Source organism: Antechinus flavipes, chromosome 1 (assembly GCF_016432865.1).
Source record: "Antechinus flavipes isolate AdamAnt ecotype Samford, QLD, Australia chromosome 1, AdamAnt_v2, whole genome shotgun sequence".
Classification (NCBI taxonomy): Eukaryota; Metazoa; Chordata; class Mammalia; order Dasyuromorphia; family Dasyuridae; genus Antechinus; species Antechinus flavipes.
The window spans coordinates 138,731,727-138,745,078 of record NC_067398.1 but is presented as its reverse complement, the minus strand read 5'-3'; the positions used below and the strand labels follow the sequence as shown (position 1 = coordinate 138,745,078).

The 13,352-nt window shown below is 33.8% G+C and overlaps 1 protein-coding gene across 1 annotated transcript in view; it reads left to right on the top strand.

The window, feature by feature from the left end:
- ANKRD55 (ankyrin repeat domain 55) overlaps positions 1 to 11,207 on the top strand; it is an 87,619-nt gene extending 76,412 nt beyond the window's left edge. The window contains exons 10-11 of the mRNA XM_051971186.1: positions 7,270 to 7,371; positions 10,798 to 11,207. Of these exons, the coding sequence (XP_051827146.1) occupies positions 7,270 to 7,371; positions 10,798 to 10,901 (206 nt within the window). The 3' untranslated portion in view covers positions 10,902 to 11,207. The remainder of the gene's footprint in view (positions 1 to 7,269; positions 7,372 to 10,797) is intronic.
- Positions 11,208 to 13,352: the final 2,145 nt, after the last annotated feature.

The window sequence follows — 13,352 nt, the reverse complement described above, 5'->3', positions numbered from 1 at the left end:
AATAAACAAATGCCTTCTTACGCTATGGAAAGATGTGGGAGTGATATCAGAGACCAAAATAATCCCCTTCTCAATTAGACTATAACAAGAACAAGAACATAGTAGTATAATACCATTAATAGGTAGTTCACAAAAATGTAGTTTAGCTATTTTCTGGTGGCTGAGGGTCACTGATTGGGCTGCTTCCAGAAGGCATCTGATGGCACCATGAAACAACATGCAATTTTCCAAGAGGATAGGGAAAAGTGAATAACAAAGGGTTTCAATCCCTAGAAACCCTAATAAGTGCCCAGTCATCCTGGGAATTTCCCCTGCTTACATTAGGAGGTAATTCTAATCTAAGTTCATAACTTCTCTATTTCTACTAATTTACTCATCTAAGCCTGCTACTTTCATGTCCCAAAGTTATATCAAACTTTTGTTTTCCCTTTTTCATATAATTTCTTAAAGGAGGAAGAGAAGTATAGTTTATTTAGGCTTTATTCATTCACTGATACATTGCATTCTTAGGAAATTAAAGCATCTTGTCCTCTCTGTTCTTATAATATACAAGAAACCATATTTTGCACAATAAGGTCTATTGTTTCTGATATCCCTGTTTCCTGATGAACAATTACAGCATGTATTTCAAGCACCAACAAAGATTTAATAGTATAAAACCAGATTAGAAATCTGAAATAGACAGAGTAGTCCACATAAGGGTAATATGAAATCTTATTCAGCAACTTGTAACTACATCAAAGGCATGTCAATCAAGTCCTAGATGAGGATGAAGTAAGTCTTTCAAGAGCCTTTAAGCTATAAATGGGAGTTTTAAAGAAGATGTATTTGGTAACATTTTAGATAACTCTGTACTTACTATTCAATCACCAAAATCATAGAAGTTCAGAGTTGGAAGAGACCATTGTCTTCATCTAGTCCAATTGCTTCATTATTACAGATAAGGAAACTGAGGCTTAGAGAAGTGATTTGCCCAAAACAATACAACTATTTAATAGCACAACCAGTTCTCCTAACTCCCCAGGTCAATAGTTTCCTACTTATTTAGGTTACTTTGACTAATAGATTATAATAAGCAAAGTGACAATGCTATTTTCTCAATACCAAATCCTCAAGTCATTTTTGTGGGAATGATCATCCATCAGTAAGCATTTGACTTGATTGCAAATGATATTATAAATTTAGATACTTTAATTGTTATGTGATATAATCACTCTACCTTCACTGGTAAAGATAGAAAGTCTATCTTTCCATATGTGATGCTGTTGGCAATGTGCTAGACTTGGATCCAGGTTTAAATCCAATCTCTAACACTAGCTATGTGACTATGGACAAATTATATAATCTTTATGAGCTTCAATTTTCTTGTCTAGAAAATAAAAATAAAAATACCTGTAGTATCTTGACTCAAAACATTACTAAAATATTCAAATTAGAAAATGTATATAAAGACTTGTCCAACTCTAAAACATAAGAGAAATACCATCTATTTCCATCCCATATAGTTTTTATCGCAAACATTTTGGAAATGTTTGACTATAATGGGTTATTTTACAAACATGCTAGAGTCCACCATCTCTTATTATCAGCCATGTGGCACTCCATTGTTTTCCATTCTCATTCTATGACAACCAAATCATCTTCCTTTCTAATCTTTTTTTACATCTCTTATCTCAAACAAATTTTTACTGGTGATCTGCTACAAGTTGATAATATGCTCCAAGATATCTTTTCCCCCAAGATATCTTGTCATTTTGATTTACTCAAAGCCATAATAACTCCTTGACTGACAACCATGATACAGTTTTATGCTAAACTACATTATCTTCACTAACACAGACCTCCTACTCTTCCCCTCCTTACACATATTTATCTGATGGGTAATTATACCCTAATCAGACATCTTGGTATTGAGGCTACTGAGCAATGTGGAAGGAAATCCAACAGAGGCCTTTCCAGCTTTTTAGCTATAATCCAAGCAGTAAAATCTCAGCACATTTCTAAGCAAGATTTCTGTATTATAGGCAAAGGCTTGCTGTGGTAAAGCAATTGGATAATTTAAATAATATCCCTACACCATTGGCACAAACCACCATTTTCTTTTGAATCTTCTCCACTCCTGCCTTGGGTTTAATAACTAATAATGGGAATGGGCTGGATTATTGCTTGAATTACTGGCAATTGCTGCACTTTGCTTACATCAGCAACCCAGAACTGTTAGCCTTAATGACTATCGTTTAACTGTTACCCAGAACTGGCATAGAGGACTAGAGGCTGAGGAAGAGGGGGAGGGAGCTGAGGCACTTATCTTAATGAGTTGGAATGTAAGATCATATCAGCATAATATCCTTTGACTAATGTTTTTAAAGAAGATGAATGAAACATGGCCTATTCTAATAGCCAGAAAATAATCCCTTTCCTAAGCTAACACTCCAAATGCAGAAAATGCTCGCTTTATTTTCTCTTTCCCCAAAACAGCCCCCACCCACCACATGATAAGAAAACTATTGTGAAATTTCTCTCTAAAACTTTTTAACCGATTTTTCATCCACCCTAAATTAAGCACTTTCATCAAACTGTGAAAGACCTTTCTTTCTACTTTCTGCACTCTTGTGATTTCATGCAACGGTATTACAGGGCCAAATCTAGCATTTTCTTCCTTTTGTTGCCCATTTTCTCCTCCTCCTGTCCTTTGCCCCTTTACATATCTTAAATACATTCTGAGATACCTAGCCAAGGTCTAATCCTTGCTAAAAATGTCACAAATTAAACACTAGCTTCTAAGGGCTATCATCTTCAAAGAGCTTTATCTTTTATGTTGTTCTGTTTTTAATTGAAGACCAAAATGGTTTAAAAATCAAAGAAACTATACAATAATGATTAAATGATAAGTAATATATAAAGTAAGAGCTTAAATGCCTTCACATCATATCATATAGGAAGCCACACTGGCAGTACATAACCTGCCATAGCATTCTTTTACATATATACATATGTCACATTTCAATTTCAAGCCATTTCCCTTTGCCATAGTGTTCTGACATAGACAATCCAATGCTTTGATCAGTAAATCAATTTGCCAGTGTTAAGTGGGAAAAGCAATAGGATATAGTATACTGTAGATATAGTACTATAGTTATAGTACTACTATACTCTGTCCTGACTCTGAAATTATTTTTCTGTGTCACTTTGGTAAAGTCACTTCCCTCCCTGGCTTTTATTGTCCCCAGGAGAAAAATCAAATACTGTCTGGAATCCCTTCAAGCCTTTATATTATATGGCTCTGCATTTCTTCAGCCAAAAGGAAATTAATAGAGAAAATGTGCTTTATTTGGTCTTGTGATGCAAATACTACTTAGGCTTTATTCATTCACTGACACACTGCATTCTTAGGAAATTAAATTAAATTGTCTTCTCTGCTTTTATAATACACAAGAAACCATGTTTTGCACAGTAAGGTCTAGTGGCAAACCCTGAAAATCCATACATGTTATAGTTGTGGTTTGAATTCTTTCTTACCCACCAGATCACTAACCAAATGAATGGACAACATATGCCCCCTCCAGAATCTCCATCTATCTGAGAGACTGCAGTTAACAGTGTTGATGGTGGCAATACTCAAATATTTCTTTGGTTCACTTCAGTTTTCAGATGTTTGGAACTCAACTCTGTTGTATTAAGAATAAGATCATAGATTTCTTGAATAATTTTGTAACTACATTGCCACTGAATAAACTGAACAATAACACTAATTCTTGGTTAAATCTTAAATTTCATTAATAAATATAAACTATTTGTATCAGGAAACTCCTAGATGTAATCTGTTCAGAACACATGTAGATAATTATGTTTACTTCCACACAGTATATTTTAGGAATTATATTGACAAGGTAAAGTACTTGTAGGGGAGGATGAACAGGATTTTCAAGGGAAATGCACATCTACATATATGTATTATATCTGTGTATGTATGTGTGTGATTTATGTATGTATGATATTTTTGAGAGAGAGTAAAGTTCATGGCCTTGGATGCCTGTACACAAACATAAAAGGTAAAATTAATAAACAAAATGAACTAGAAATCTTATCAAATTTGACTTCTTAGATATCTCTAAGATTTGATAGGTTGGTATTCTTACCTACAATATGGTTTCATGTCCACAATATGACTTATATGACTACAATGTGTTACATAAACAGAACAAAATACAGCAGTAAATGACACTGAATATTTAAAATAAAAACTGATTAAAGTAAATTCATGACACAAAGAGAAGAAATCTAATAGTGAATAACTCAATAAAGAAGAATGAAGAAACACAAGCAATATTGTAATACAAGTCTAGTATAAACGATCAAGCCAGAAGGAAAAAATAAATGATTTAAGAAACTGATCACAAATCTGGGACAAAAGCAGGATATAATTGAAATATGTGCTGAAATTGTCTAGAGATCTTCTGATGTCTGATCTCTGCTAAAAACAAAGCAACTAATAAATTATTGACTTAATGTTCATTTAAGTTGTTATGGTGAAACAATATTGAAACCATTATTCTGCACCTGATTCAGAGCAATAAGGAGAAAGTGGTTGCTAGAGTAGAAATGATAGGAAGAACATTGGGAGGAAGTGATCATTTCAATCTTAGCTCTCATGATAGAGAAGGAAAGTAAAGTTGGGCATTATCTAATGGTTCCTTTGACATGAGATTTCAAAGAATTCCAATAAAGAACAAAAATTCCACGGATATTAGTCTAATGAGGAGAAGAAGCTCTTAATAAAGAAATGTGATGACACAAATATAAACAATGCTGGTGAGGATCACACAAAGTAACTATTTAAAGAGTCTAATGTAGAAGTATAGAGAAGTTGTTGACCAACTTCTTAGATTTCAAAAAAGTATGTAGAGAAGATATAAGCAAAGAAAGGGAACGAGGAATAAATTGAGACAATATTCTATAAAAAGAGTGTGCTGGAGCTCAAAATGAAATGCTAGGCATGATAAAAGTAATTTATTAATCTTTGTTGGAGTCAAGAGGAAGATGAAAAACATAAAAAGATCAGAGGTGTGCTGACTCACAAAAGCAAATTGTTAAATTTTCAGTGTAAGCATTCATGCCCCAGGTATCAATCAATAAATACTACAAATCAAGGGTTGGTTTGCTGTTTTGGTATTATTTGAACATAAGAAAGAGATGGGGCAAATATTAATAGTTTGGATTTAACTTAAATGTATGTTGTGTATACATTTTCCCCCAGATAGCAGGTTGTTAAATATTTCCCAGCACATCCCTGGGTACCTGCCAACCTTAACTCTATTATTCTAGCTTCCAACATGGATTTCAGCAAAGCTATTTAAAAAGCTCTGGATAAAATGGAGCATATAAGCCAAGTAACAGTAACAAAGTGAATTCAGGTTATGACCCAAAGAATAATGATTAACAGGTCCATGTCAACTTGAAAGGAAGTCTTCAGTGTTGCACCTGATAGATTTGTCCTTGGTCCTGAGATGTTCAACATTTTTGATTGTTTAGATGCAGGCACAGTTTACTTGCTGCTCAAATGCATACAGGACACAAAGTCGGAATATATAATTAATGCATTACATGACAAACTTAATATTTAAAAATTCCTCAGCAGATTATAATCATAACCCAAATCTGATAAGATAAAATTGAACAGCCATAAATGTAGCCTAAAAAACTAAGTGAAAAATGAGGGAAGCATAAGTAGAAAGAAGCTCATGTGAGAAGGATCCTGGAGTGGGGAAGTTGTGGCTACATGCTCAGTATAACTCAATAGTACCTGTGATATGGCAACAGTGACCCTAGCTTGAATTAATAAAGGACTGAATTAATAGTGTCCAGAATAAAAGAGGTTCTAAAGGTTATCTAAGTTCTGCCCAGGTCAGGCCACACTTGAAATACTTCTTTAGTGCTCTGTCTCTTTTAAAAAGGGTGTTCAGGAGCAATCAGAATGGTGAGGTGACCAAAGGACATGTCATGTCAAGATAAGCTGAAGAAACTGAAAGTGTTTCACCTGAAAAAGAGAAAACTTGGGGACTGGAAAAATGTTATATAGCTTCAGATATCTGAAGAGATGATATGTAGAAGTAAGAGTAGATATATTTTCAGATCCAGAGGACAATTTTAGGAATGATAGAATGGTAGAAATGGATAGAAACTTGCTAATAACCATAGAGGATAGGGCTTCCACCAATGATTTCATTAATGTAGGGAACTCTTAGGTGAGAAAATTTCCTCTATCAATATAGGTTAGTACCTCCTCAGCAATTAACAGTCTCAGAGAGGTATTTAGAGCACTGAGATATTAAGGGACTATCTCCCCATAGCCAAGAGGCAGGACTTGTACCCAGGTCTTGCTGGCTTAGAGATTGACTTTCTATCCACCATGCAACATTGACTCACTCATCTAAAAGTTAAGTAAACTGCCTTGGAAGACTTCAGAGGGAAAGTAGCAGGTTCCTCTCCATTGGAGGTTTTTCAAGCATGTGTAAGATGGCCACATTCCAGGGATATTGTAGAGGGTAATTATTCCTTTTCTTGCATAGGTTGGACTAGACAACTTTGTAGGCACCTTCTGACCCAATCAATAAGTCTTTATTAGGCATCTATTAATATGCTAAGAACTATGCTAATTGCTAGATTCTGAAACTATATAGTAATAAAAGCATGTCTTATGAGACCCAGTTGAAAGAATGTGGGAACTTTTACCCTGGAGTGGAGAAAACATGGGGGACAGGGACATTACTTCAAATATTAAAAGGATAATCATGTGGAAGATAAACTAGTCCTACCTATTTTGCTTGCCCCCCCCAAAATAGATCTATAACCAAACTATAACAAAAATATTATCAGAAAGGCAGATGTTACCTCAGTATAAAAAAGAACATCCTAATAGTTAGGCTTTTGCCATCCCAAAATGGCTTGAGTCTAAATTACCCTTCACTAGAAATGTTCAAGAAGAGGCTAGATGACTTCTGTCACTGACATTCTGGAGAGGCTTCCATTCAGGTGGGTTGGGACAATTTCAGCTTAAAGGTTCTGTGATTTTAATATACTTTTAGGTAAATTTTCATGCAGATACAATTCATTCAAGAAATCATTCCAAGTAAATTTTCTTCTTCTTCTTTTTTTTTTGGACATTGCAAAGTTTCTAACCCCAAACAACTTTTCTGATTTCACTCCTCATTTGATATGATTGTGAGCATTTTATTCTCAATTAAATTATGTGATTATATCTGTCCATAGGGCAAAGTTTTCAGCATTTCCCCCTAGACAGAACCAAAGTAAAAGATATTCCTTTCGTGCGCAACAGTCTGGCTCCAATACCATCTCACTGTGTTGGGAAATGTAAGTATCATTATTCTCATTGACTTCCTTTATTATTTCTATTAGATATCTAGGGTTCTTCCTGTTTATTTTCATTTTTCCAGGGAATGTTGGTTGTCAGACTTCTAATTTAAAGGAAAAAGTTTTAAAAAATCATTTTACTTCCTACATCCCATTGCCAATCTGCTAGTCAACTAAGAAGACTTTGGTTCTCTTACTTTTTTCTGGGATCACATGGCTAATTTGTCTTCATCCCAAATATGTGTGTATGGGGGGGGGGAGGAATTCTAAGAAAACATTTCTTAATCTGGGGTTCATGGATAGACTTCGTAGAATCCAGCAATTTGGATAAGAAAAAAAATTACATCTTTATTTTTACCAGACTTAACATTAAATTTAACATTTCCTTCAATTATGATTTTTTTAATGCTTCTAAGAAGGGTCCACAGGCTTCACTACTTCATGACACACAAAAAGGTTAAGAACTCCTAATCTAAAAGAATTTCTTTCTCATGGAAAATTTCTGAGATCTCATCCTAATAACATATGAAAATAATCTTTAGGGATAGGATTTGTTTTCTTTATGACTCTTCCTAAAGAGTTTTGTTTTGGTTAGGATTTTTATATCATATATTATATAGGGTTTTTATACATCTCAAAGAAATAGCCTCTTTATGCATGTCTTCTTTCTCTATTGGTAAAGATGTGGTCTTTCATGATTGAAGGATATCCAATCCCTTACAAAAGAGGAGAAAATTAAATTTGTTGACCATCAGAAAATTTCAGATAAGCCTAATTGGTGAGTTGTGTGAGGGTGAGAATTAACAAATTCCTGAAGAGTAGAAAAATGTTATTAAAATATTCAATCAGATGGTGAGCTTGTTTCATGAATATAAATGTCAAGGCTTTGACATTCTATATCCAGAGAGTATTCTTTAAACCATTCAAAGTCTTAAAAGCGTCAAGTCATCCTCTGAAATTTTTCTTTGAACTAGGAAGGAGAAAATAAACTGACATTTTTTCCTGATAGTTCTGGGACATTATGGAGTCTCCTTTTCCCATTTGATAAAATATTCCATCAGAATTTAAGGAGATAATTGAATGTAGGAGGAGGTTCTCACTGTTGCCAAGCCAATTCAATCCCACAAGCTATTGGGTTTTTTTTTTTGTTTGTTTGTTTGTTTTTTAATGAAAAGTACTTGTCTATCCTCTATGAAAGATCTAAAACTAAGCAGGAGTATGTAATTGTTTTAACCAAGGAATTATACTCAATAGTTAATGCAATGTAGAAAGTTAGAAGTGACATTGAGGTTTAGGGGTTTTGTGGTATTTTTTTTAACTGTCAGTAGCTGATTTATTTATTTTTTAAAACTTTTTATTATTGTGTTCTGTTTTTTATAAAATCATACTTTTTTCCAATACTGTTTTCCCTCTCTTACTAAGTTACATCATATAAAAATAATTTTTAAACACAACAAAGAAAAAGAGGGGAAAATCATCATAATTGATCAATATATTAAATAGTCTGAAATTATGTGTATATGTAAAACATATGGGGACCTCTTACTCCACAAAGGGTTGGATTTTAGGGGTGTCCTTTTATAGCCCTTCATTTGAGTCATGTTTGATCATTCTAATTTTGTTACATTCACTTCATGTGTATTTGTATGTGGTTGTTATATTGTAGCTATTGTGAATATAATTTTCTTGACTCTTACTTCACTCTGCATCAATGTATATATAGATCTTTTCATGCTTCTCTGTCTTCCTCACATCTATCATTTCTTACAAAACAGTAATATTTCGTTACATTCATGTACTATAATTTGTTGAGCCATTACCTAATTTGTAGGGATCTATTTTTTGTTTCCAATTCTTTGCTGTCACAAAAAAATGGTGCTATAAATATTTTGGTGTATATGGGGACTTTCTTTTTATCTATGACATTGTTGAAACTTAAACCCCGTAATGGAGTCTCAAAGCGAGTGAATATGTTTTGTTTTGGTTTATTTTACTGCTGAGGCAATTGGGATTAGGTGACTTGCCCAGGGTCACATAGTTGTCTAAGGGCAGATTTGAACTCAGTCCTCCTGATTTCAGGGCTGTTGCTCTAGCCACTATGCCACCTAGTTGCCCTGATGAATGTATTTTTAAAAGATTCATCATATCCTTTTTGTTTTCCACCCCAAATCTATGATTTCTCCCAAAACAATATCAAAAACAAGCATTTATTAAGCATTTATGTTCCAGGCACTGTGCTAAATGCTGGAAATGCAAATACAAGAAAAAAACAAACAAACCCAGACCCTGTCCTCAAAGAATCTGCATAGGAGAAGATAACTCATAAAAGGAAGACAAAAAAAAATAGAGTTGGCAGTAAAGATAGCAGTGCCAGGGCACAGTTATGAACTTCCAAGCAGAAAATTCCTTTCAACAACAGAGATCAGCCAATGTTCTACAACTTATAGTCTTAAAGAATTAATTGGCTAGGATACTAAGGGTTTTGTCTTTTTATTTCATATTGTTTTCAGAATGGCTATGTGGATAGAGTATTAGAATTGAAGTTATGAAGATGTGGATTCAAATCCCACCTCAGATTTGAATTATATAAAAATAAACCACTCACTTAATCTCTCTGAATTTAAATTTCCTCATCTGTAAAATGAAAGCAATAAAACCTGTAGTACTCATCTAATAGAGTTTGTTTTGGGGTATTGTTGAAATTTTTAAAAGAAATTTATTTAAGAATCAAAGGAAATTATGTATGCATATAATGAATACTATATGTCTATTATTTGTTGTTATTGTTTTTCTCCAACCCACCTACCCCTTCAAAATGGGTAATATGAAATTAGAATCTTTTCAGGATTTCTAATTTCAGAAATTAGAACATAAATTAGATATGCATCATGATTTGAACCATAAAGCAAATTGTGGATACATTTGTGGTGTCATGCATTTATTTGACCCATATTCACATAATTTTTGCCACACCCAAGAGAGAATACTATAAGGAGTCTGCAATCAGTCTAATCATGTTTTAGTAATCCTTGGCTAGGTTCTGTTTTAATTTTTTTTTATGTTTTTTAAAATGTTTTTAACATTTCTAACTTTTATGAACTAAACTCTGAAGACGATTCACTCTGAAGATATTTTCCTGCTTCAAAAAAAAATGAAAGGAATTTCTCCCCACTTTTTGCCTTCTCTAGTCCAGATACTAACTAGCCATGCTCTATAATTTCTAAGCTTCTGTATTATCCTGCAAAAGAACAGAATATAAGCTCTTTAAAACATATTAGAGAGCAAGTACAATTTGTAACTTCTCTTTATATGACTCTTTACCAAAGAAGATCCTTAATAAATACTTTAATTAAATTGAGTTCTCTATCAGTTCTCACCAAATTCAGGGATTTATTCAAAACTACCTCTTTTATTCTTTCTTGCTAGTTCTGTCTGGAGAGACTTTAAGGACCATTCGGGTGCTTCCTGCCATCCCAAGCCAGAAAGGACCCACCATCCCAAGAGAAGAGAGTAAAGACATTCCAGAATAACATCTGATGAGAAATAGCCATGAGCCAGTGCAAAAATGTACATTAAAGAGAGTCAGAATGAACATAGCATAAATATTTTAATAATGACTATCATATTTCATAAATAAGATGCATTTTAAGTTTGTATTAAAGAGCCATTACATTTTTTGTAACTTCACATTTCAAACTCTAAACATAATACATTTTAGCAAAGAAATATTGGAATTTCATAGCATATTAATATATTTTGTACATTGCAAGTTTGTGAGTTCCTGTGATTTCCATGTACAAGATGATAGTGGAAATATATATATATATATTCTCTTAGCTTGTGTGATTGAGTTTGCTTTGTAGAAAGTTTCTTAATTTTGTTAAATTATTTCTCTCTCAAGTAACATAAAAAGTTAATATGCTCTGCTAGTTTTCATATTGTAAAGACATTCTAGGATAGATTGAAAAAAAAATTTCATCTTGAAGAATTTTGCTTTAATTAAAATTAATAATTATTGACAGTTATTTCATGCTTCTGATTACAGTATATTGTATATACAATCATCTCCAATCCTATGAAGCACAGCCTACAAGCATAATTATCCCAGTTTGCAAAAGAGAAAATAGTTGAGTGACTTTCTCAAGTCATGTAGCTGATAAGGGAGGCTAGAGTCAGGGCTACAGTCCAGGTCTCCTACCTTGAGGTCCTGCCCACTCTTTCTGGTTATTTAAAAGGAAGTCAATAAACTCCTTTTAATCAGAAATAGCTTAAGACTTTTGCATACTTACTTCTGAAAAATACCTCCTAAGGCTGTCAGTTCCTGGATAAAGCCAAGTTAATGACTGTTGAATTTCCTCAACAACCTTTGTGTCTTTATTTTGCTATAACAGTATTTCCACCTATTGTCATTTTCAGATAGGAACACTTTTCCCACTACTGAATAGAGAATATGAATTGGAAAAGTTGATATCCTAGTTAAACAGGCAAGAATGAGCATTTCCCACACATTCCTCAGATAGTGACTATCTTGCCCAATTCACTCTTTCATTTCAAAATAAGAGACCCAGCTACTCAAGATCCCAACAAACTCTGGAGCCAATGCTGGCTTCAAATCTCCTCCCCACCAGCGAGTTGTTTGCTGTGGTCATTTGTTCTCATCATCTATTGTTGTTTGGGGCTCTGCCAAATGAAAGAGGCATAAAGAGAATTTAGAGCCAGAAAGATGATGGTAATTAAAGGGATAAGAAACTTGAAGGAATTCAGAGTATTCAAGCAGAAAAAAAAAAAAGACAAAGGTGAAAGGACAGTTGTAAGCCTGCTCCACTGAGGAAACTAGGAAGGAAAACTAGAGAAAATAGAAACAAGTTGAAGTCTAATTCCAGTGCACAGAGCTGGCCTTGAGTGCTCAAAGACTACCACAGTGGAGGACAAATTCTGGCCACTGTGACTAGGAAATGGGATCAGGCCAAGTTACAGACTATGTCTGTCATCCAAAGACATCAGAAAGTCTGAGCACCAGAAGGCTGGGCACTGGAGGATGGATTTTTTTTTAAATAGCCCCTGGAACTCAGAACGATTGCCTATTAAGGCAAAAAAAAAAAAAAAAAAAAAAGAAAAAGAAAAAGAAAAAGAAAAAAGGCATGATCTGGACTAGGAAATAAAATTCAATCTTCTTGAAGTCTGAAGGATTTAGGTTAAACATTGACCTCAAGACAAGAAATTGTTACTGCAAAACACCATGGGTGAATTAAATGGTGAATTAAAGTGCAATTATATGTAATACCCTCTCCAGGATATTCTTCCAATTTGCACTTGGTGAATTAAAATAATTGTTACTGCAAAACACCATGAATTGGTTTCTGTAGTCCTTTTCAGTCTCTAATAATTAGGATCTTATGATTCTGCATCATATTATCATATATTTGGAGCTAGGGGGCAACTAGATGACACAGTAGATAGAACACCAGCCCTGAGATCAAGAGTTTCTGAGTTCAAATCCAGTCTCACATACTTAATACTTTCTAGCTGCTCAGCCAAAAAGGAAAAAAAAAAAAAAAAAAGATTTGGAGTTAGAAGCATTAATGTCCATTAATTTAGTGGACAATCCTTTTCAAATAATATTCTAGTTAACTGATGCCTTTGGCAAATAGAGCAAACACTCGGTTTGCTCTTTTTAAAGTAAAACATAATAGTTTACATTCAAAGAAATTTTTAAAAAAAGATTTGAACACCTGCTATGTGGAACACCTGCTATGTCCCAGACACTCTGTTAGTCACTGAGGACATAATGACCAAAATGAAATATCACCTGCCCTCAAGATTCCATTCTGCATGTTTCCATAAGATTTTACAATTTACAAAGTGCTTTCCTTGTAATAATTAGCAATAGATAGTATGAGTATTATTAGCCCAGTTATTTTGTAGGTGAGGAAACTGAAGTAGAGAAGTTCAATGACTTGGTCAAAGACACTCATTTAGAC